The following is a 25,253-nucleotide window of genomic DNA, read 5'->3' as shown; positions in this document are numbered from 1 at the left end:
ATATGTTAAAGGTTGAAAAATGTTTTAAGTTTGCAATTCCTAGTAGGAAAACATGATGTGAAAGAACACTCTTAACGGCAAACCTGTAACATGCCTGTCGCATCTGATGCAGAGGGTGGGGATTACCTTCAAATCGTCCCAGCTCTCCTGCCACCCCCCCCCCCCCAATATCATCATGGAAGCTGCAGTCTGTCAGTGTGTGCCACAGTATATCCCTCTGTCCATACGTCTTCAATTGCAAATGTTAATTGAGTCATTGGTCTGGTTTAGGGCCTCTGGCTTCTGCTACACTATCAATACCGGAGCCTCACCAGGCCTTCTCTTGGATATCCTACTGTTGCCCTGTGTCCTGGAGATGCTACAGTTTTGGATCTTCAGGACAAGCTCCTTCATGTACTACAACAGTTCACAGATGGGGTAGGCCAACACAGAGCCTTGGGCTTGGGCAGTAGCCGAGATGTTTGGCTTGCCAGCTCACTTGCATCAGGACCACCAGTGTGAGTTCTCCAACACTGGCCCAGCTAGGCTAGATCAAGCTCTCCAACTCTGTCCTAGGGGTTGGCTTTTTAAAGTTTTGGGTTTTTTTGTTTTGTTTGTTTTGAGCAGAGATAGTACCAACAGGAGGCTACGTGAGTGAGAACATTCAAGGACCCAGGCTACAGAGGTCTAAAGGAAGGAGGAGCTGTAGCTTGGGTGACCCCCTATTTTGGTTGACAGGTTAGGTAATATATTCACTTTTCCCACCTCACAATGCATTGGTTCAACCTTCCTGATGCTGTGACCCTTTAATACAGGTCCTTGTGTGGTGATTCCCAACCACAAGTTTTTCATTGCGATTTCATAACTGTAATTGCTGTTAGGAACTATAATGTAAATATCTGATATGTGACCCCTGTGAAAGGATTGAGGGTTGTGACCGACTGCCACAATGCATCTTTATGTATGTATGTCTGTCTGACCTTAGTCATACACACACAATTATGCACAGGCATAGAAGGTCAATAGGGGATTCTCCCCACAGTTTACTAGAAGACAGTTTTGTGTTACTGCATATGCACCCTAAAGTCAGTTCAAGTCAGATCAGCCCACTGTCTAAATCTGACTGCTACCAGGAGTGAGGAATCTCACACTTTTATGTAGCCCAGTGGGATTTTATGTAATCCAGTGGGAGGATTCCAGGGGCTCTAAAGTTCCTGGTGCACTGTCTGGAGAGGGGTGTGTGCGTAGTACATGTAGGAACTAGGCATTATTATAGGGAGAACTGTGTAACCCAAAACCAATAGGGAGTCCTAAGCTAAGCACCTTCTATGCTTGCTAGCCTAGAGGCCAGAAGGCAGCTGTCTGTCAGTTAATCATGGAAGCCACTCACACATCCACCAAGCCGTCTTGAGACTGAAACATTTTTAGGTAACGGAGCCACAGCTTTGTTTTTAAAATCAGAATAGAACTTTATTTGTGGAATTGAGATTTTGAAAATGATTTTATAGTTTATGCAATAAATTTCGATACCTTAATCTGGATATACATTTACCATATAAGAAAAAATTTAAAAACAATGTCAAATAGCTTATCATTAAAACCAATTGAGTTTAACTTGATACGTATAAGGAATAACTTGAGCGGTATAAATAAAATCGAAAACAAATACCATTTGGGTTTGCTTTTGTAATGCAATTTTGTGTTTCATTTGTTGGGGTGGGGACTAGAGAAAAAGAAGGCTAAAACACTTTTCTAGAGAAGTACAAGGTCTTCGTGTTTCGTGAATGTGACTCCACAATGCCCCAGTGGTAGAATATCAATGAGATGTTTTCATGCACTAGCATGAGGTGCTGTGGTGTTCCAGCCAGGGTCCCTGCGGACCGTTACTACACGCCTGGGGTAGGGATGGGGACATGCCTGGTTCTGTGATGTCACTGAATCATCCAAAGGGAAATGGGTGTGAAGGAGGAAGGAAGCTCGTGTTTCCTAAGCCCTGCTGGGGATGAGTTCTGGGGGCGACACTGAACAACCATGTACAGTTCTGTTTTCACCCTTATAGTTCCACACAATGGGGGCACTCCAGATAACACACCGGCCCATATTAGTGTTATGTTGCCACTATGGAGGAAGTGAACTTTTGACGCTGAGATTCTTACATGAACACACACACATAATCCAGCACATAGTAGGGATCCTCCTCGCCTACTCTAAATCACTTTACTTTAGGTGAACATGCTGACTGGGAGGGGACGGCTGAGGCAGACTCTGGTGGCTTGCAGGAAAAGTACCCCTTTAAGAACTTACCATAGCCTCGAGAGGCAGAATGAGTGGACCCAGCTATCCACATCTGCCAGATGGGGAAATGAGCCCCGTGCTGCAGGCTCTGCTGGCTAATGATAAAAATCAACACTGGACCGTGGCCATGCCTGGCTGACTGATCAGGACACTCTGGAATCATGCACTGGCCTGGGGGTGTCTTTCCCCGATCAACATAGTGGTGTGGTCTATGGAAAGCGTTTCTGCTACTGTCACTGAAATCCCTACCATAGGCTGACAGGTATTAGTCATGTTAGAGCCAACAAGCTTAAATCAATGGCCCCAAGTATTTCTTACAGCTCCCACAGGCTACTTATAAGCATTTGGAAAGTTTATAACACAAGCTTACACTAACTCATTGCATGTCACATTGCTTTTCTCATATCTAAGAGCGTTTTCCGTATAATCACCAGTGCAAGCTGACTAGAAAGAAGGAGCCTTGGCAGATATGACCTCGCAGTCGGACTCGGACCTCGCTTTCCTGTCCTTCTGCCTTTGTTATTCTGCGGACTCCTGCTTCCCACTGACTGTAAAGTCACCGTCCCACACGTTTCTAAGCCTGAGGATGAAGAAGGAGCTGGATGTCATTACTGATGGTTTCATCCCAAGGGCCTGGTGCACAGCAGCCAGCACTGCTTATGTGTGCAGATTCATGCATGGAACCTCTTCCTGTGCCTCAAGGTGACTATGGTGGAACTCCACCTGTAGCATTTTTGCCCCAAGGGTTCTTGACTTTTGATAAAACATAATTTTCATAGGAAACAGTATTTTTTAGAAAGCATAAGAAACTTGGTAACAAATTCATACAAATTATGCATTGAACTACTCTTTGGTTATTTTAAACAAATTTTTATACTAATGTGATACTAAAAATATAAAAATGCAACTACAGAAATTTGCTTAATCTGTAAACATAATGAACTCCGTAAACACGTATGTACTACGTGACTGCAAGCGTGAAGAGTGGCTGGTAAGGGCAAGTCATACATGGAACTCGGTTCTTCACGGCATGCTTAGAAACACTGCGTTGTGGAGCTTGTTTCGTGTTTGAAGGAATTCTAACGCACTAACACATAATGACTCTAGCCTTAGGATGCACAGGCAAAAAGGAGGCCTAAGACTCACTACACACTGCAATAAAAGCTTGCTCCACTTGTCTCCAGAATCGCCTGTAAGGCTCAAGCTGCATGCTAACAAACGTGAAATACTTCCAAGTGAAGAGTACATTTTTTTTTTTTTAAAACACAAGTGACTTAAGTGACTAAAAACACGTGTGATACATCTTCCAAAGCGGCTTCAAGGTTCTAGGCGATAAAGGTACACTAGGCAGGTCTACAGAGTAAGTAGCGACATGTGGTACTAAGTATGTCGCAGTATACTAATCATTAAAGACTTTCTTTGTCCAAATTTCATCTTTAAAAAGCATCAAATTTTTCCCACCAGCTACTCATTACAGATATTTCACAGTTGGAATCTCAGTAGTTTCAGAAGGATGTGCCTAGCAAGATGAGATACGGTCAGAACTCAGGCATACAGGACTCACATCCTGTCTTACACATGAACCCCAACAACTGGACAAAGTAACTGGACAAGTGAACAGGTCAGCATGGTGGTGGCTAAAATCATGGATAAACTGTCCTCTGGTCTCGGTGGGAAGAGCCAGTGACCATCTTTTAGAAATCATCTGGAAAATGTTAAAATGTGATTTTGTTTTTGCTTTTGCTTGGAAACTATGATGTACAAGACACCACAGCTTGTTCCTTGTAATCTAATCAACACCATCAAAGCCCTGCGTGTTCTCAATTGCCATCTGAAGTTTATCCCAGAGTTCGTCAAAGGATTCATAGGGTGGCAGGTCCAGGCGATTGAAGCTGAAAAGATTGAGAGGATCTGGTTAGAGTGACAGAGATGGAGGAAATGTCACCATGGTACCCATAGTCCCACTGCTACGTGGTCAAGAGCATGTTCCATCATTGCTATTAGAGGTCACAACAGCCAGGGAAGTCTCCCGGCCTCCGGCGCAGTCTCGTCCTTACACCTCTCTCCAGACAACTGTGTTCCTTGACTATGTTAGCCACCAAGACAGAATATTCTGGCACTCTTGGGCCTATTTTTTTTTTTAAGATTGATTTATTTTATGTGTGAGTATAGCTGTCTTCGGACACACCAGAAGAGAATATTGGATCCCATTACAGATGGTTGTGAGCAACCATGTGGTTGCTGGGAACGGAACTCAGGAACAGTCAGTGCTTTTAATTGCTGAGCAAGCCCTCCAGCCCAGAGCCTCTCTATCTTTAGCTGCCTGGATTTGGAGCCCAAGCAGGATGGGTTTCTGGATCCAAGTTTCTGTCCTTCCTGTCTTCTAAGGCTGCCACACACCTATTACAAGAGGGCACAGCCAGGGCTGCTCCTACACCAGCAGGGAGAAACCATGCCTGTCTAGGGTAAACAGCTACTCACCAGGTGTGTGCTCTCGGCAGCTTATCAGAGGTGCCCCACTGTTCCACTGTGAAGGACTGTGGTCCATTCGAGCCTGTGGGGAAGATGAGTTTCTGTGGTTTAATTTGCTTTACCCACAAGTCCCTAGACATTTCAAAACATACTTCTCCATATATAACTTGCACACACAGAAAACGACTCAGAAGAGACAGCGAAGCCTCCCCAGTGTGGGGATTCACTGCTGAGTCATCCAGACAGTCTGTCCCTTCACCTGAGGGCGCTGAGCCCTTTCTGCCCACCCGTGGCACACCTGAGATACTCGGCTTTTTCCTAGACCTGACCCAGCTGCATCTTGAATTAGGACTTTCTTCACTGGGACAGGGAGGGAGGAAGGACTTCCTTTTTGCTTTAGATTCCCATTGGACCAGTTTTAATTTTTCCCTGATTATGTAATGTCACTGTAAAAACTGAAAATAACAGGATAAAACACAGCTGAAGGATGTGAAAGTCATGACAATCCTAGCTCATGAGGTAACCCCAGGAAGGGTTTTGTGTGGTTTCTGTGAGGTTTTCTTTTGTTTGATTTGTTTTTCAATGTTGAATTTAGGGCCTCCTACACGCCATGAAATCACTACAGAACCACAGTAAAAGCTTTTAGCTTTTAAAAAATTTAAATTATACTTATTCACTATTATATCCTCTGTACCTTAGTGTCCATGTGTGGAGGTCAGGGAACAAGCTGTGGGAGTTCTCTCTCCATTTGTGGGCCCTGGGGATTTAACTCAGGCCGGCAAGCTTGGTGGCAAGGCTTGGTTGTCTGATATTCAAAACTGGGTTTTACTCTTAGTCCAGGCTGTGCTGGAACTCACAATATAGCTGAGGCTGGCCTCAAAGTTCTGTCAACCTGTGTGCTTCAGATTCCCAAGTCCTGGGATTCCTGAGTCATTCTGGGCAGTTTCCCCCTTCCTTTCTAATGCTAGGGCCCTCAACACAGCCTGCCATACTGTGCTGACCCCCAACCATACAATTATTTCATTGATACTTCATAGCTGTAATTTTGCTAGTGGTTTAGACTGTACTGCATATATCCAGTATGTGAGCCTCCTAGGGTCGCGGTCCACAGGTTGAGAATGCGAGTTTAGAGCATCTTATGTGCATGTGACCCTGTTACAAGGTCTACAGTTTTTCTCATTACAGACATTCTAGAAACCGCCTTTTTCTTTCAGAGTTTCCATTTAGCTCTCTCCAATCCTCAACACCCCAAGCGCCAGATAACCAAGCTCACACCCTGATCTGAGACTTTCTTTCCACTCTCCTTAAATCCCATAATCACTTCCAAATGTGCATGCATGGCTGCCAGAGGGCTTCTCAGAGGCATAATTTCTATATTTGTCCTTCATGATCAGATCACAGCTACAACTTTCAGTACCAGGGCTGGAGAGAGCTCAGCTGTTTAGAGTCCACACTTGCAGGGGACAGGAGTTAAGACTCCTAGCAGCCACACTGGTGGCTCACGACCTCCCTGTAGCATTAGGGGATCTGACATGCTCTTCTGGCCTCCACAGGCAAGCACATGGTGGGCAAACACCATTACACATAAAAGAAAATGACAAAAATAAAAGTAGAGGGGGAGCTATGTGTGATCTTATCTGGCGTCCCACTATCTTCCACAAGAATAAAAACCCTGCCAGTCAGTGGTGGTGCACACCTTTAATCCCAGCACTTGGGAAGCAGAGGCAGGCGGATTTCTGAGTTTCAGGACAGACTGGTCTACAGAGTGAGGTGAGATTCAGGACAGCCAGGTCTACACAAAGAAACCCTATCTCCAAAAACCAAAAACCCAAAAACCCCTCAAAAAAGAAAAAAGAATAAAGAACCTTCTGAGAGTCTCTATACTCCACAGCTCATACCAAACCACAAAAAGATTCTCTGTCAACAAAGCTTGGAAAAACTTACTTTTAATTTAACTTTATTTTTTACATACAAGTTCCTAAGAAATTGTTGAGTTCTTCCTAACCTGTGGAGAGTATGTTTCAAGTCCCCTGTGGACGCCTGAAATAGTGAATAGCGATGAACCCGGTCTCTTCATGCACATCTCACATGTAGGCATGTAAGTATGCTCTCTGCTGTTTATTGAAATGCCTTTAAGATTTCTGGACTGAATGACTGTGGTAGTTGAAGTAGTGGAAGGTGAGTCCTTGGGTAAGAGGAGAATTTACCTTCCTTTAGTGTAGTCTGCGAATCCTCTAAGGTGTATTCTCTACACTCACTGCATAGATGTCAGCTAACTCTATTTCCCTGCTCTCTCCACCCAGCAGTGAGAGCAATGGTTCTCAACCTATGGGTTTTCACCCTGGTGGGGACTGAATTGACCCCACTATAGAGGTCACCTAAGACAACCAGAAACATAGGCATTTATATTATGCTTCATGATAGTAGCAAAATTACAATTATGAAGTAGCAACAAAAGAGTGAGCATGACAGGAGGAGCCTCAGAGGGCTGCAGCGGGAGGAAGCTTGGAAAGGCAGAACTGGGCTAGAGGAGCTGGGTTTCTAGGACCACAGCACAGAGAATGCAGCTTAATGCCCAAGACAGAAAGTAACTCAGCCATGTGCCAGTACCTCCGTCACTATCCAATTAGAAGGGGGCGGCACCTCCACTTTCTCTTTTTGGGACAGAGTCTCTTACTACCTGCAGCTTGCCAGGTAGTCTAGGTTGGCACTTTACCATCAAGTTGTCTCCCAAGGCTATAACTTAGTTTTTTAAAAATGAAACTAAAGTGGAAGGCTGAAAACGCCTGAGCTATGACAATGCCAGTCAGTGTGTGCATACTTCTGAGAGCTCTACACAGGACCCTTACCGTAGAGTTCAGCAAACCCATTCATCGGCACACGGGATGTGCCAGTGACAAACTGAAGTAAGCGTATTCTTTTTTCCGAATCCATCATCCAAACAGCCTGAAAAAGAGAAAGACTTCTGCTAGACAAGAGTACTGAAAATAACAAACTGCCCTGGAAAAGCCTTTAGAGACCCTGGAGGCAGTGGTGGCAGCATGTGGATCTCTGAGTTCAAAGACAGCCTGGTCTACAGAGGATACAGGATAGTCAAAGCTATACAGAGAACTCTTATCTCGAAAAACAAAAAAAAACAAAACAAAACAAAAAAAACAAACAAAAAGTTATTAGAATTTAGAGAATAATCACTAAAGTTTTGTTCTTGTTCTCAAAAAAACAAAAACAAACAAATCCTTATTTCTAAGACTTTTCTCTCAGTAATGGAGAGATGGCTTAGCAGTTAAGAATGTTCTTGCATGGCCTGGATTCAGTCCCCAGCATCTACAGTTGGCTCACAACTGTCTGTAACTGTACTTCCAATGGAACCTCGCTCCCTCTTGGCTTCTACAACTATTGCACGCATGTGACCCAAATTCATGCAAATATTCTCTCTCTTCTCTCTCTCCCCTCCCCTCTCTCTTCCTCCCTCCCTCCCCCAAAACAAAAACCTTTGACAGTTGCATGTATTGGTATTACTGAAAGGCATAGCTGTAAGCATTTAGAGGAGCCATATTGCCGGTTATCCCATGTTCTAAGAGTGTTCCCATACTGGTGAAAGCTAATATGAAAATTCAAGGTCTATTTGCTTTGCTGGTGGCATAGTATGACTGAATCTACATGTTTTAGATTACCTTCCAGAACCAGTGGATGACCTGGTGGTTCATGCTGTAGCCATTTTTGTATTTTGTATGTTCCCGCCAGTCGTTCACGTCCACATCTCCCAGACCACACATGAGAAGCTGCAGACAGATACGCAGATTGGCAGTCAGAATGGTAAGCAGGAAAACCAGGGCGAAGCTCTGCTGTTTTCTCCTCCCCGAGACAGGGTCTTATTATGTAGCTCTGGAACTCATTATATAGATCAGGCTGGCCACAAACTCACAGCGGTTCACTGCCTCTGTCCCTCAGTGCTGGGAGAGGCGTGCACCATGACATCCAGCCAAAGCTGTTTTAACATAGAGCATTTCGGGCTGGAGAGACGGCTCAGTGGTTAAGAGCACTGATTGCTCTTCCAGAGGTCCTGGAGTTCAATTCCCAGCAACCTCATGATGGCTCACAACCATCTGTAATGGAATCTGATGCCCTCTTCTGCTGTGTCTGAAGACAGACAGCAACAGTGTACTCATATACATAAAATATATCTTAAAACAAAACAAAACAGAGCATTTCTCTATCCTTATCTATCTTACTGCATGTATGTATGTATGTATGTATGTATGCATGTATGTATGGCAGCATCAGCATGTGTATGTCATGTTCTGAGTGAGAAAGTTAGAGGACAACTCATTGGGGGGTCCATGTCCACTCCAGGAGTCAAGTTCAGGCTGTCAGGCTTGGCGGTAAGTACTTTTCCCACTGAGCCATCTTGTCAGCCCTCCAGTTCTCTTTTTAAAGACAGGGTCCCTGTAGCCCAGGTTAGCTTCAAACAGTGTAGCTGTGGATGACAAGAACTACTGGTCTTCTTGCTTCTACCTCCCAAGAGCTGGATAACAGGTGTGCACCACCTCACCCGTTCTACAGTGTCTGAGGATGGTACCCAGGGCTTCACACGCTAAGGAGGCACCTCCCTCATCCCTTCCACAAATGGCCAACCCCTCTACCCCACACCAGTGGGGCTGAGGACTGAACTCATGGCCTGCAGCACTCATTAACTACATTCCCAAGCACGTGCAGAAATAGTTCTTACCTCTAGCTCATTTTCATCAAATATCTTGATGAGATCCTGTGGTATCAGCTCAAAAAATCCCTAGAAGGAAAGGAAACGTGTCGGAAGCTAGTGAGCAGTCACAGCTGGAGAACGGGAGCACGCTCACTTCTACAGACTTTGCCACTACACACTGCATCTCAATATGGCTGTTCTTTATTTCTTAAAGTGGCTGGTAACAGCCTCCTTCCTCCCTCTCCCTCCCTTGTTCACAGTACTGAGGAGACTGAGGCAGACAAAGGCCCTCCCCCCACCCTGGCCAGGCCCACTGCAGGAGGGAGGACCCCTCAGCAGGCCTCAGAGGCTTCTGCAGCTTCCTCAGCAACCTGCTCCTCTCCTTCACCAACTGAAGCCTGTACCAAGTCACCTCTCACTTCTTTCTTTCACACAAGTACACAGAGTACGCAAAGCTAAATTCAGTCATTTGTACGCCAATTGCCCCTCCACTACACTGCCACCTGCCCTGATGCAGACAGAGCCAAGGTTAGCACTGTAACGGTCTGGTAAACACTTTGTATTTCTATCCTATTTGATTTTTGTCTAAAACATTACGTTTGTGCCTGTATGTCTGTGTAAATGTATGGGTACACATGTCCCACAGCACATGTGTGGCAGTCGGATGACAGCTTGCAGGAGTTAGCTTTCTCCTTCCACTAAGTGATTATATGTGCCCAGGGTTCAAAACCATGTCCTCAAGTTTAGCAGCATACACCTTAAACCCACTGCGCCATCCCAGCCTGCTCTTAACACTACAATCTCTCTCCCTGCTCCATTTTTGACAGCGTCTTACCATGTAGCCCAGGCTGCCCTTGGACTTGCATTCATCCGGCCTCCGCCCCCAACCATGGCACCTCTGCACCTTACTTTCCCCCACTTAGAGGACTGAAGACACTCGTTCTCACTGGCACAGCTCCTTACTCATGGCTTTTTCTCTGAGTTCCTCTAGTCCCCAGCTTAATCCAGCTTTGAGCCTCCCTCCCCACTTCCCACTAAGATTCTAAGACTTCGGGGAAGACAGCCAGAGCAGGAAGATTTGCCCAGGAATATATAGTGAGACTGACATATAGCACCTGAGCAGAGGTAACCAGCCACATGGCAGAATAAAGACTGAAATAAATGTGTTGTCTATAAGTTATGATCCTAGTCAGAGAAGAACCTAGCTATATGGCCAGGGTACTTGTAAATATATTTGAGTCTGAGTCTTATTTCTGGGAGCATGGGGCTGGAAGAAAGAACTGGGACCCAACCTGTACACTCCGGGGGGTTCTTTACTGGCCTCCAGGGGTGCATATGTGTATTACTTTGAAAACATAAAATCAAACTAGAAGCATATTGAGAAAGGCTTTACAGAGCTCACCACATCTTACACTCTCAGATGGGTGGATCTTTGAAGTTTTGGTGTGGTGAGTGAAAGAGAGCCGTGTACCTACCTCTTTAAAAGCTGCCATTTGCTTCTGGATACGGTTCACAAATCGCCATTGTATTACAAGGCTAAAAGGAGGAAAAACAAAACAAAACAAAACAGAACATTTCTTTCCGTTTTTCCCCCAGTACAAACCAAGAAACGATTTTAGGACATGTTTATACCACTTAGAAACAGACACACTGAGCCGGGCGTGGTGGCGCACGCCTTTAATCCCAGCACTCGGGAGGCAGAGGCAGGCGGATTTCTGAGTTCGAGGCCAGCCTGGTCTACAAAGTGAGTGCCAGGACAGCCAGGGTTACACAGAGAAACCCTGTCTCAAACAAACAAACAAACAAACCACAAAAAAACACACAAAAAAAAAAACAAAACCAAAACCAAAACACCCAACCCCCCCCCCCCCCCAAAGAAACAGACAGACTAGAGCTGGGTCCAGGGCAAAAGCTGAGCAGAATTGGGGAGAACTAGGGTGTGCTTGTCCTAAGAGAACTGAGATTCTGGCACGGGGGAAGAAAGAACAAGGAAAGGAAAAACCTTCTCAAAGAAGAAAAGAGGAGGAGGAGGAACAGAAAAAAGCAGCATGGAATTATTTCTAGAAAATATTTAGAAATAAAGTACTCACTAGATATACTCCTTTTTGTTCTTATTGGTGACAACGATCTCTGAGCCACCGGTTTTCAGTTCGTGCTGATGTGTCTAAATTAAACATGAATGTGGTTTTTGTAAGGGAAATGGGAGAAAAGCGTACATGAATTACACCAGAAGCCTGGTGTTTTAAATTAAATTGACTCAAAAGTGAAAAGCTAAGAAACCTTAAATATAAGTTCTACTCAGATAAACACAGAATCGGCCACGTGTCAGCGCAGATACAAATGCTGGCTGCGATCCAGCTTTTGCTACCAGAGAATGAATGTATAAGCTGAGCCCAGAAGTGTCTCAAGGGTGCACGACGCCTACAGTTAGGTGACAGCATTGGCATTGCAAAAGATGTTTAGTATGTGAAAGTCCACAGACCTGGCCAAAAAGTTCTTCATCTATGATAAATCTCAGGTCCAGCTCCGTTGGGTCATTTTCAAGAATCCATCGCAGAGAACTGTAATATTCACTATCCTAGAAGGAAAATTACACTCCAATTAGTTAATCAATTAATTTTAAAGTGCTAGGAATTGAACTCAGCTTAGAATTGTATATTCTAGGCATGCGCTTTGCCATTGAGCTACAGCCTTACTGCACTTAAAAAAACCTGTATACAGAAAGATACCTCAACAGCCACGACAAGTACACTGATGGGCTGGGAGACGCTCTGGCAGTAGAGCATGCACCTCACAAGTATGAGGGTCTGAGTGTGGATCTCCACCATAACCTAGGAAAAGCTGGGCACAGGGCATACACACCTCAGCTCCCAGCACTAGGACTGTGAGATTAGTCCATGTGGAATGTCACTGCTGACTGGTACTAAAATGTTTCAAATTAAGTATGTTATCTTATAACCAACCCACGTAATAACTCTGTGCTCTTACCATATCCAAAGCCTCCTGCTGGGCTGGGGCTCACTAAGCTGGTAGAGTGCTTGCTAGCATGTGTAAAGCCCTGGGTTTGATGTCTAGAAAAGCACGAACCAGGTGTGGTGTACAGCTGTAATCACAGCACCCATAAGAGGAGGCAGGAGGTTCAGAAGTCATGGCTGGCTACATAGTGTGTTTGAGGCCAGTCTGTTCTCCATAAGACATGGTCTCAAATAACAAGGAAAAGCACGAGAATCAATCAGGGCCTAGAGAGCTAGCAGCTCAGTGGGTAAAAGCTCTGGTTGCTATTGCAGAAGGACAAAGTTTAATTCCCAGCAGCCACATCACAGCTCACAACCATCTGCTGCTCCAACTTAAGGGGACACAGCATCCCTTTCTGGCCTCTAAGCGCACCAGGCATGTATATGGTGCACATACATACACACTGGCAAAACACTCATACACATAACATAAAAATCATAGTGTTTGTAACTGACCGTGTGTATCTACACTGCACAGAGCCTTCTGTTCGCTTATAGGAACCCTGCCCCAACACCCTGCCTTTGTAGTGGTGGCTTTAAACATTTGCCATTCATTATAAGTAACTATAATTCAAAACGTGATACAAAAGATATCTAACTATTATGTGGTATAAAGAACCTAGCAGAGGGTAAAGGCAGCTGTCACGGAGCATGGTGGTCTGAGTGACCCACAGGACAGAAGGAGAGAAGCGACTACGGCCAAGTGTCTGTTGACGTTCATGGGTGTGCCACTTACAAGCAACACTCCCTTCCCCACTAAACAAATGTAATAAAAATAATTAAGTGTAAATTTAATAAATCTAATTAAAAACATTAGCAGAAAGTTGTGTACAGAGAGGGCTCAGTGGGTAAAGGCAGGTGCCATGCTACTTAATGAGCAGAATCAATCCCTGGAATCTACACGATAGAAGAGAGAGCTGGCTCCCTCTTCATGTGGTGCCTACACGCACACACAAACAAGCTATGTAAATCTAAAAGGAGGCAGCAGAACATGTGATTAATAGTTGCAGTGCCTGAGAAGCAGATGGACTGATGGACAGAGGCGTAGGAATGAAGTCAGTGCAGTGGACAGTGGAGGTGCAAGTACTCACTGCCAAGCTCCTTCAGGATATTATATGAGGGGAAATGCTCATCTGCATGTTTTTGTATGTAGATGACTGTGCCTGTGTATGTGTGTAGGATAGTGCATGCACCCACTGGGCACAAGGGCCCTGCTCAGTCACTCTCTGCGTTGTCTCACTGAGAAGGGGCTTCTCGCTGACCCTGAAACTGAGTTCATGGGTAGCAAAGCCCAGAAATCCTCCAGCCTCCGCCCCCAACAGTGCTGAGGTTTCAGACACTCAAGCAGACACAACCAACTTTTTCTGTGGTGAAAGGATGCAAACTCTGGCCCCTGTGCTTTTTTTTTTACCCACTGGCCCATCTCCTTAGCCCCTATCTATATTTTAACACATTAAAATTTATGAATTTCTGTTTTTAATATAAATTACCTGGGTTATGTATGCCGCTTAGAGGTACAGCACTCACTAAGCAGGTGCCACCACTATTAAGCCAATTCTGCAAGAAATCATCTGCCCACTGAACCCTCCATATTCTAACGCATAAGAGACCTACCACGGACTCCATGTCGTGCAGTGTTATCAATTTCTGAAGCATCATCTTGTAAAATGGGCGGATGAAAAACCCTTGTAAGAAATAAAGTATTTTAAAGATTTTTTAAAATCAAAAACAACAACAATAAACACATAAAGTTTGCCACATGATGCTAACCATCCAACAGCTTGCCATGATAAACTGCCATCCCAGCCACACGGCCAATGAACTTGAAGTATGAGAGGTGATCTTCATTACACAAGCCCGAGTTAGGATTTATCTGTAGGGTGTAATTATCCCTGTAAAGACAAACCAGACTCATGTGACCCTCTCAATATTTCATAGAACAAAAAAATTTATGTAGATAAATGATAATGAAAATCTCCCCTTTTGTTATTTTCCTGTCCTAAAATCATTGGATCTGATAATGGTCTTAAATAGCCACTTCTGTCCAAAGATGGAAATAGTCCCAAAGGACACGTAAACAGATAGATTAAAAACTATCTTATTTGTATATACAAAGGACAAAGAAAAAAGAACCTTTCTGCTTGGAATAACATGGCTAGACTTTAAAGACAGGTTGTTGGACAATTTCTCTGAATTGAATTCAAATACTGCCCCTGGAAAGACACAGAGGCTCACAAGACCCAGGAAGAGCACCTGCTGCTGTCTGTTGTAGAAGACCTGCAGTTGAATTTCCAGCACCCACATGGCAACTAACAACCATCTGGAACATCAGTTCCGGTGCCCCCTTGTGGCCTCTGAGGGTACTACATGCATATGGTCCACAGGCATACATGCAGGTGAAAAACTATTCACATAAAACTAAAAACAAAGATCCAGGAAGTTATCAAAACGTAAGAGATCTACAAAGTCCCTCTGCTGGGTGAGGTAAAGCAGTAGCAGGGGAGAAGAGACTGTGACCAACAGAGCTCCTGTGGTCATGCAGGGAGCTCCAGGGAAGAGTCCCTCACCCACACGTTCTTCAAGTTAGCCCATTGGTTTGCCGTGTTGGGCTTTGGTAAGAATACTAGGTTGGTCTGTTCTTGGTACCCTATCTGTGGTAAGAGAGGTTTGTTCATGTTTTCCAAGGAAATGTCACTTGACATATGTTAAGTGATATAATCCATACACTTCAGCCCAGTGCTGTATGGTCCCATGCATCTAATGTATGGATGTAGTCAGAGGCACAGAGAATAGCAGACTGGTGGCGGCCTGTATATAGAGGGAAAAGTGTTTAATGAATGTAGAATTATTCAGGAGGATGGGAAAGGTACAGAGATCAACAATACAGGACGCACTTGAAATGCCAGCCAAGTGTGTGCTTACAGAGGGCTGAGGTGGGCACTCTGTGGAGGAGGGCCAGCCTACCATGTGCAATCCACAACACACACACAAGGTTAAAATGGTAATTTCTATGTTCTATACATTATATACAATTTTCAGGTTCTATAAAACAATTTTTAAAAAGCTCTTTCTGAAATATCTCCTTGTGGCCCCAATCATGTAGCCCATGATTTCTAAAATGTAACCTAGTTTTGGAGACTATAATTTAATGCACGGCCATTTAAAGTATTTATGAACAGTGTAAGGATGTGTGGCTGAGTCTTAGCTAATCAGGAGGTGAGGCAGCAGGAACTTACGTAGCAGAATATTCAAACAGGCCGTAGTAAGGGTTGAACATTTCCTTGGAGATGAGGAAGAACCACTCTCTGGCAACCCCTCCATAGTCAAGGCCCTTTTCACCATCAAACTCAATCCAGAGTCGGGCCTTGAGCAAGTCAGCTCTCTTCACACCCATAATCCTCCGGTAAGAATCCTCCAGAATGTTTGCACGGCGAAGCTTCATTTCAAATTTGTTTGGAATGTCAGTCTGCAGAGCCAGGGAGAGAGACATGTTTAAAACAGCCCAGTGTGTTCCCACACTTCACCAGGTACTGATCCCTTTCCCTTTAAGTAAGGCCACCAGGACAACCCCACTCAGGTGTACTGACCTTTCTTTCCCCGCCCTGCTTTAAGAAACAGGGTCCATTTCTGTCATCCAGGATGGCCATTCACTTGCTCCGGCTAGCCTAGAACTCAAGATCTTCTACCCTCAAAGCCCACTCCCAGCCCACCCAGTCTGGACTTATTGTTATGAATCCCCATATCCAGTGTGGAGGTGCTATGATTTCTGATTTTTTTGAGACAGGTTTCTCTGTATAGCCCTGGCTGTCCTCGAACTCAAGAGGTCAATTTACCCATATCCCTCATCAAATGCTTTAAAATCAGAATGCCTAAAAATAGAAATTTATACACAAAACTATTGTTTAAGGATATGACCAAAGTTCTCAAGAATTTAAAAGGCCTTTTCTATGTAAAAATTTTATTGGGGAATATAATATGTACACTAAAAATAAAAATGTAGTGTTTCATTTTGTTAAATTTGTAAATGAAAAACTCTGGTATACAACCCACCATTTTGAATCCCTGGAAGTCACCAGCTTGGAACCCCTCAAAAAAGCAAAACCTAGCACTGCCACCTAGTGGCCTCGCCCCTAAACTGCAGGGAAAGGAGAAAGGGACCATTCCATGAGGAAGGCATTTAAAATGCTAGTTATACCAAATGATGGGCATTTAATAATAAACATAATGAAGTTCGGTCATGGGAAAGAGTAACAAACGTATCTGCCAAGCATAAGGAAATGAGTAACAATACCATACATCTGCACTGTGTTCACTGTTAACTTCTTTTTTTTTAAAGACTTATTTATTTATTTATTATATAAGTGCTCTGCCTGCATATATGTCTGCATGTCAGAAGAGGGCACCAGATCTCATTACGGATGGTTGTGAGCCACCACATGGTTGCTGGGAATTGAGCTTAGAACTTCTGGAAGAGCAGTCAGTGCTCTTAACCTCTGAGCCATCTCTCCAGCCACACTGTTAACTTTTAAATTGTGTAGACATGTATTGTGCTTAAAGCTGAGAATAGATGGCTATTAACTCCTAAGGTAGTAAAGGGTCCAGAAGCCTGGAACACAATCAAACATAAAACACCAAGAAAGAAAATCTCCTGATCACCAAGTTACAAAGAACAAAAACAGGAGAGGAGAGACTACAGCAACTGTGTTATGACCTTTTCCTTTTTTCTTTCCTATTTATTTGTTTATTTATTTAATGTATATGAGTATATTGTCACTGTCTTCAGACACACCAGAAGAGGGCATCGGATCTCATTACAGATGGTTGTGAGCTACCATGTGGTTGCTGGGAATTGAACTCAGGACCTCTGGAAGAGCAGTCAGTGCTCTTAACTGCTGAGCCATCTCTCCAGCCCCCATGATCTTTTTCTAAATTACAAAGACTCCTGAAAAGTACGCAGGAATGTAAGCCTGCTACTTACTAAGTTATCGGAAATACACGCATCCCAGGGTTAGAGAGGTGGCTCAGCAGTTCAGAGCAGGTACTGCTCACTTAAGGGACCTGAGCTCAGCTTACAGGGCTCATGGCAGGCAGCTCTCAACCCCCTATAGGGACAGCGATTGTGACGCCCTGCAACTACAGCACTCACACACAATGAAAATTGTAGTTCATTTTGTTTTGTTTTTTGGAAGGTGTCACTACGTATCCTTGATTGTTCTTGAGCTTATGGAGAGGCACCTACCTCTGCGTCCTGAGTGCTGGGATTAATGGCATGTACCACTATGTCCAGCCTTTAAAAGTAATAATCTTTTAAAAATCATGGAGCTGAAGAGATGGCTCAGTGGCTAAGAGATCTCCCTACTCTTGTATAGGACCCAGATTCAGGCCCACAGGGCAGCTTAACCATCCTGAACTGCAGCTGCAGACCCAGCCCTCTCTTCTGCTTCCACAAGCACCAGACCAGGTATGCATGAGGAAAAACACTCATACAGGCTGAATAAATGGATCTTTGAAAAATAATTTAACACACACACACACACACACACCCACCACCACCATTTTCTGTGAGCAGCTGTTATGATGTCACCCACCTGCTTCTTGAGCTTCCTTCTGAAGAATTCATACTTTCTCTTGTAATCTCTGGAGTAGGGCACTGCCTTTAGTTGAAAACATTTGAAAAAAAATGGAGGAAGTTTAGATTGTTTTTACCCCGGGATATTTTAATGAGTATTTATAACAACAAAGAATCACTTGGAAATTGAAGTTTCATATGAAGAAAAGCACACAGAAAACTTAATTTTTAAAAAATTTCTCTTAAAAGTAAAATAGCATTCAGCAGTCTCTGTGGCTACAATTTTTTTCATGCAATTTCTTTTTCCTTTTTTAAAGACAGTGTTTCTATGCATCACTGGCTATCTTTGAATTCTCTATGTAGACCAGGTTAGCCTTGAAGTCATAGCAATCAACGTACTTGACTTATGTTAATACAATGTGCCACTATTCACAGCTCATGCTACTTCAGAAAAAATGCCTTCTCCATTAAAGGAAAAATTGAAAAATACATTGTTTTCCAAAATTCCCAGGAGTTCCCTTACTTACTTATTATTTAAAGACTACACACTAACATGCTAGATAAAACAAACAAACAAACAAACAAAAAACCACACAAAACCCCAAAACCTGTACATCCAATTTTGAGTATTAAAATCTGAAGGAAAAAAAAAGTAGGCTGGGCAGTGGTGGCATATAAGTTTAATCCTAGCACTTGGGAGGCAGAGGCAGAGGCAGGCAGATTTCTGAGTTCAAGGCCAGCCTGGTCTACAGAGTGAGTTCTAGGACAGCCAGGGCTATCAGAGTATACAGGGTATACAGAGAAACCCTGTCTCAGAAAAACAAAAAACAAAAACAAAAACAAGTAGCTATATGGCAGTTTCCTATAAATTAACCTAACTCAAGAACAGTATAATTATGGGACACTGAAATATTTATACAAAACATGAATAAGGCTTAATAAATAGTAGGCATTAGGGCTGGAGAGATGGCTCTGCGGGTAAGAGCACCGACTGTTCTTTCAGAGGTCCTGAGTTCAAATCCCAGCAACCACATGGTGGCTCACAACCATCTGTAATGAGATCTGATGCCCTCTTCTGGAGTGTCTGAAGACAGCTACAGTGTACTCAAATAAATAAATCTTTAAAAAAAAAAAAAAAAAAAAAAGCTGGGCGTGTGGGGCACGCCTTTAATCCCAGCACTTCGGAGGCAGAGGCAGGCGGATTTCTGAGGATGAAAGGGAGTTGCCACTCACCCCGCCACAGGCGGGCTCCTGATGCCTATGTGTTACTTTAGCCTGCCTGGACTGGGCAGTCTACCGCCCCAGCCCCCACAGCGCCCCAGCCCCGACTGCTTCTGCCTGTCCAAGCCTGAGGAGCAGGGTAAAAGGCTTTCACACTATCTTTTCAAAGAAAAGAGAGGCCGGAGGAGGGTGTTCCTCTAGTTTCACCCTGACCCAGAGCACCGTATTCCAGAAGACTCACTGGTCCAGTGATTCCCACGCTCTGCAGGCGAGGATCTTCCCACTGGGTCTTCTTTATATCTAAGAGGGAAAAAAGAAAAGAGCTGTTCCTCTCCCTCACGTCCACACCCGGGTACTACAAATAACTGCCAGAGAGAAGCCATGCAGCACGTACTGTGGTTAATGAAGAAGACTCGCCCATCTGTGTGGGTTCTTTCTTCCCAGCCTGGCTGTAAGGAAACATTCATTGCAATTATTTTAGTACCAGGTCTTAGATGTACAGGTTATTTAAAAAAAAAAAAAAAAAAAAGAAAAACAGAAACAGAAGATTCTCATATTGCATATATGCTTAATTTGTACGTATCACTTTAAACAAAAGGCATCTATAACTTATTAACAATGTTAGTTATAGCTGTTAAATAACTCCAGCATCCCAAGGTACAAAATGTCTGAGATAGTGAGGTGAGCTCAGCAGGAGAACTTACAGGTAACGGTCCCAGGTCATTGGAGTCAGTCTTTCCTCTCAGATGAGCAGGAATTTTCGATCTTGGATCATCCTTTATTTGTTTTAGTCATAAATAAAACAACATACACATTTTAAAATAATGCCAGTCATTGTGCTACAGTTGCTTTGTAATGCCAATAGATTTTAAAATACTCTTTGGAGCTGTAGAGGCAGCTCAGTAGTTAAAGCATTTGCCATGCAAGAGTGAGGACAGAAGCTTGGATTCTAAGAATAAGCAAACACCAGGCAGGCACCATGGTCCACTCTAATTCTAGCCTTGGATGGCAGGCAGAGAGGGGCTCCCCACAGCAGGCTGTGTGGTATACTAGCTGCAAAGATACGATGTGGGCTTGAGTGATTATTAGAAGAGCAGAGGAGGACGACTTCTGCATCAAACTCAGGTCTGCACATCCACTCACATGCACGGCACATGCAGGGAGCATTTGTGCATACACATGCACACAATGTGCACGTGCAGCACACATTCGTGCGCGCACACACACACAGGAGACACATACATATACATGAAAATGAAAAAATAATGAAATAAATAAGATTCTCTTTTATACTTCATTTACACCGATGGTTTGGCTTTTTGAGACAAGAGCTCACAGCCCAGACTGGCACTGGATTCCCGGTGTTCCTACTACACAGCCTCTTGAGTGGTAAGGGCTAAAGGCCTGTGCCACCTCACTGTACTTCATCTTTAATTCCTTCCCTTGTGACTTATTTCTACTTCTTGAAGATACTGCTGGGAGGTCCTACTGATGGGTGAGAACGCCACTTCTCAGTGGGCTCAGGGGTGATGTCTTCCACTGAGAACCATTTCACCCGACTGCGAAGCCTCTGAGAACATTCTGCCCAGTCAAAACCCAAACTACATCAAGTTTTTCTCTGCACAGAAACTGGTATAAGATGGTGGCATTAGACTGGACCACATCTGGGCTGGTGAGGTGGCTCAGGGGGCTAAGATGCTTACTGCCTGCCAGGACTGATAATCTGAGTTTGATACCTGGGACTTACATGACAGAGCAGGAAATACAGAACAGGCCCCTACAAGTTAACTGTCCCCTGATCTCCAAACAGATGCTGTGGCACATGTATGTGCACATACAGGATAAATAACTGCATGGGTGTAATCAAACAAATAAATGAATGAACAAACAGAATCACATATTGTGGTCCTATCTGAGTATTGGACGCATGCATATATGTAGGTAGTCATACATGTAAAATAATGTAAATAAATTCTGAAAACAACAATAATAGCAATAAATATCTGTCCATCTTATCTTCACAGAGTCTTTCCGGTAGTATTAATAAATGAGATAGAAACTTGAAAGTTCTCTGAAAATAGTAAGTCTCATATAGAGGCAGGAGATTATTACTAAAAGCCTTCCTAAGTTTTTAAGACTAGTGAACCAAACACTAGAAAATAGAAATAAATATGAACACCTTCAGAAAATATAATCTAAGTCAAAAGAAGCATAAAAGCACCTTGAATAAAATAATATTAAGACTCCCTAGAGGGGCTGGTGAGATGGCTCAGTGGGTAAGAGCACCCTACTGCTCTTCCGAAGGTCCAGAGTTCAAATCCCAGCAACCACATGGTGGCTCACAACCATCCGAAATGAGACCTGACTCCCTCTTCTGGTGTGTCTGAAGACAGCTACAGTGTACTTACATATAATAATAAATAAATAAATCTTAAAAAAAAAAAAAAAAAAAAGACTCCCTAGAGCTGGAGAGGTGGCTCAATTGGAAAGTACTTGCCTAGCATGCATAAAGCCCTGGCTTCCAGGGCTAGAGAGATGGCTCAGTGGTTAAGATTAGCACTGCTCGTCCAGAGGACGCAAGTTCAATCTGCAACACACACATGTCAGCTCACAACCATCTGTAATCCACCTCCATGTGATCTGACATCTTCACACAGATATACATGTAGGCAAAACACCAATGTATATAAAATAAAAATAAATCCTAGCACCACAGAAACAGGGCCTCATGTGTGGTACCTAGGAGGTGGAAGCAGATTAATCAGGAATTCAAGTTCAGCTTCAGTTATACAGCAAGATCTTGAACAGTCTGAGCTACATAAGACTTTACCTCAAATAACCAAAAAACAAAACAAAACAAAATCTAAACCCCACAATTTTCACATGTAATTCACTATTATGAAAGGCAGATTACACCAGCACATGCGACTAGATAGAGAAGCAATTGCTGCTATAAATTTAAAGTGAGGCGCATGGAAGCTACCCAGGTGGCAGTCTTGGGTGTTGTGGCCTCTGATTGGTGCGTGTCAGACTCCCCAGCCTTCAGGAAGGAATCTTTGCTCAGTGTTGGAAGGCAGATTTGCCTGTTTAGTAGGGTCCTGGTGGGGAGCTCTGGCTGAGGGCCTGCGGAACTCTGGCTCGATGGCAGCTGACTATCTCCAATGTGGCCTGGCACATGAATTACTTCATACTTTACATCTATGGAGAACTCACAAATAATAGAATTAAAATAGCTATCTTAACCTGTAAACAGAGGGCACACTTGTAAGCAAGTCTTAAACCTTTGAGGCTAATTTCTAACAATTTGTTTTTACTATGTGGCCCTGTATGTCTGCATATGGGTTTGACTGCAGGGGCCCATGGAGGGTTAGAGATCCTGATGTGGGCACTGGGACTGAGCTTCAGTTCTCTGGGAGACCAGCAGGTGCTCTTAAACCACTCTTAAAAAATCTTTTTTCCTGAATTTTAAATAAAATTTTCTATCAAACTTTGCTTTTATAATAATTTAGTCAACTAATTTATAACAAGTTTCTCAGCTAATTAACACGCAGTAAGATTTGACTGCTGTGAACATATCTGTCCAAGAAGCTAGAGTATCAGCCTGTGTAGCCAAGCTGAAAGGGGTTAGAGGGGGTTTATAATGCCCACAGCAGAAAGCTCACTTTGCCCTGTAAGAGTCACAGTGGGAACAGCCTCAGCACAGAAGTGGCTTTAGGGCCAGTGAGATGGCTGAGTGGGCAAAGGTGCTTGCTACACCTAAGGACCCGAGTTTGATTCCCCAGAACCCACATGGCAGAAGGAGGGACCAACTCCTGTAAGTTGTCCTCTGACCCCGGCACACACACACCCTATGGTATCCACCCCCATAAAAAATTAAATGTGAAAAGAAAAAATTTCAGTGAAAGAAATGGTGATAAAATAAACATGAAGACATTACAACTATAACATTTTAAAAGATGTATTTACTTTCATGTATATGGGTATACTGCCAATGTCCTCAGACACACCAAAAGAGGACATCTGATCCCATTACAGATGGTTATGAGCCACCGTGTGGTTGCTGGGAGTTGAACTCAGGACCTTTGGAAGTCAGTGCTTTTAACCACTGAGCTATCACTCCAGCCCCATAAACTTCTTTTGCAATTTTATTTATTTAATCTGCATGAGTATTTTGTCTGCATGTATGGTTGCACACCAAATGTATTCAGTGCCCATGAAGGCTGAAACAGGGCATCGAATCCTCTAAAACTGGAGTTACGAATGAGCCACCATGTGTGTCCTCAGCAAAAGCAGCAAACACTCTTGAGCCAACTCTTCAGCCCCATAATTATAAACTTCTTCCACAGACACTAATCATCAAGATTAACTTAGCAAACTATCCAAAGAAGTGCCCAGGGAGCTGGCCCAGTGGATACAATGCTTGTCATTAGTGTAAAGAGCACAGTTCACATCGACAGCACACACACAGAAAGCCACGTGGGCATGGCGGCCAGTCTATGGTCCCACTGTCTGAGAGCCAGAGACCAAATCCTAGAGAAAACTCCAAATTCAGCCAACGTCCTGACTAAATAAATAATAACATGAAGAGCAATTGAGGAATAAACAGTGTCAACTCTAGGCTTCCACACGAGTCTTTCATACGTTTGTGCGCGCACGCGCCCCCTGACATGTGGACACACCCACACACGCACACACACCCACACAAAGGCATGCATGCCAAAACTAAACAACACAATCATTGAAGGAGCAGGTCATTGCTTTGCTCTTGTCCCGAGCAGACGTGCTTCAAGAAGTAAGGCATGGTGAGCAGTGTATGCTGGAGACCCATAGGAGATGGCAGAACACACAGAAGACACTAGAAGTGTGAGGTCTGAGCTTACAAGGTCTAAGAAGACAAGCTAAGAGTGCAGAGTACCTGCATGGTGGGCTTGGACCATGTGGTGGTTTTAGAGTTGTGGTCTACGTAGTATGATCTTCCTCTGTCATCTTGTTTTTCTTCCCAACCTGGTGGCAATCCAGATGAAGTAGGCAAAAGCTAACAGGAACAGACACAAAACCCCTCAGTGTTAACCAGGAGGGATTTCTGACAGAAGCCTCCTGCTTTTCTTCATTGCTGGTGCTGTGAAACAACTCTTGTTTTTAAATTTAGAACAGTGAACCACATTTTAAATCCTATTTTAAAATATATTTTAAAAACATAGCAGTTCACTTGGTGCTGGGCGGCAGAGGTAGGTGGGTCTGTGAGTCTGAGGCCAGCCTGATCTACCAAGTGAGCTCCAGGACTGTAGTGAGATGCGGTTTTTGCTTACACATGCTGTGGTCTAAAAGGAGGCCAGACAAGACAGGGTGTGGTTCCCGGAACAAGATAACCCCTACCATCTACTGTCACGATGACTAGGCCAGTGGTCTTCAGAGTCAGGTGAACTCTCATCCTCAACACAGGATTGGAAAGAATCCTTTTCTAAGACAGATAAGACACTCTCCTGAGCCTCGGCACCCCATCTCTTTTCTCAAAACTGATATATAGAATGGCAGTCAGTCAAAGGTGCACTGACCAAGAGGAGAAATGGGATGTGCACATATCAGATGAGTGAATAGAGAATTAAGACGAGAATATTCAGGTGTTTGGAAGAGAGCAGACAGGGGCCAAGGTGGCAGGTAGCAGGCAAGGGAAAGGGTAGAACGAAGACACGGGAGCCTCAGAGTTTAATTCTATTTGAAAACACATGTGGGACTGGAGACAGAGCTCAGTGGGTGGAGTGCTTGTCTAGATGTCCTGAAGCCACAGGTTTGAGCTCCAGAGCTTCGTAAATCAAGCATGGTGCACTATGCCTGTAATTCTAGCACAAGGAAGAACAGGCATCGAAGGTTTGGGAGATATGAGGTCCACTCACAAGCAAAGTAAAGTGATTACATGAGGTAGTGAGAACTTGGCATAACGAGAGGAAAGTCAAGAAGAAGAGGTGAGAAGCACTGTGGAGATGGGAGGTCTGTGCTGAAT

The 25,253-nt window shown here is 43.9% G+C and overlaps 1 protein-coding gene across 2 annotated transcripts in view; it reads right to left on the bottom strand.

Annotated features, from left to right (window-relative positions):
* Positions 1 to 1,410: 1,410 nt before the first annotated feature.
* The window catches only part of Nedd4 (NEDD4 E3 ubiquitin protein ligase), a 72,456-nt gene continuing 48,613 nt past the window's right edge, over positions 1,411 to 25,253 (bottom strand). Inside the window, exons 9-24 of one of the 2 annotated variants that reach the window (XM_085844781.1) lie at positions 24,168 to 24,287; positions 19,957 to 20,028; positions 19,647 to 19,701; positions 19,494 to 19,552; positions 18,051 to 18,116; positions 15,699 to 15,928; positions 14,233 to 14,354; positions 14,077 to 14,147; positions 11,931 to 12,026; positions 11,539 to 11,612; positions 10,924 to 10,984; positions 9,476 to 9,535; positions 8,421 to 8,528; positions 7,596 to 7,692; positions 4,756 to 4,828; positions 1,411 to 4,166 (exon numbers count right to left, since the gene is read on the bottom strand). In XM_085844781.1, the coding sequence (XP_085700907.1) occupies positions 4,064 to 4,166; positions 4,756 to 4,828; positions 7,596 to 7,692; positions 8,421 to 8,528; positions 9,476 to 9,535; positions 10,924 to 10,984; positions 11,539 to 11,612; positions 11,931 to 12,026; positions 14,077 to 14,147; positions 14,233 to 14,354; positions 15,699 to 15,928; positions 18,051 to 18,116; positions 19,494 to 19,552; positions 19,647 to 19,701; positions 19,957 to 20,028; positions 24,168 to 24,287 (1,467 nt within the window). In that variant the 3' untranslated portion in view covers positions 1,411 to 4,063. The remainder of the gene's footprint in view (positions 4,167 to 4,755; positions 4,829 to 7,595; positions 7,693 to 8,420; positions 8,529 to 9,475; positions 9,536 to 10,923; positions 10,985 to 11,538; positions 11,613 to 11,930; positions 12,027 to 14,076; positions 14,148 to 14,232; positions 14,355 to 15,698; positions 15,929 to 18,050; positions 18,117 to 19,493; positions 19,553 to 19,646; positions 19,702 to 19,956; positions 20,029 to 24,167; positions 24,288 to 25,253) is intronic. The other variant, XM_085844782.1, reaches the window with a different exon arrangement.

The sequence above is a fragment of the Mus caroli genome, unplaced genomic scaffold, assembly GCF_978045245.1.
Source record: "Mus caroli unplaced genomic scaffold, Mus_caroli_1 scaffold_11, whole genome shotgun sequence".
Taxonomy (NCBI): Eukaryota; Metazoa; Chordata; class Mammalia; order Rodentia; family Muridae; genus Mus; species Mus caroli.
This window is presented reverse-complemented; position numbering and strand designations above follow the sequence as displayed.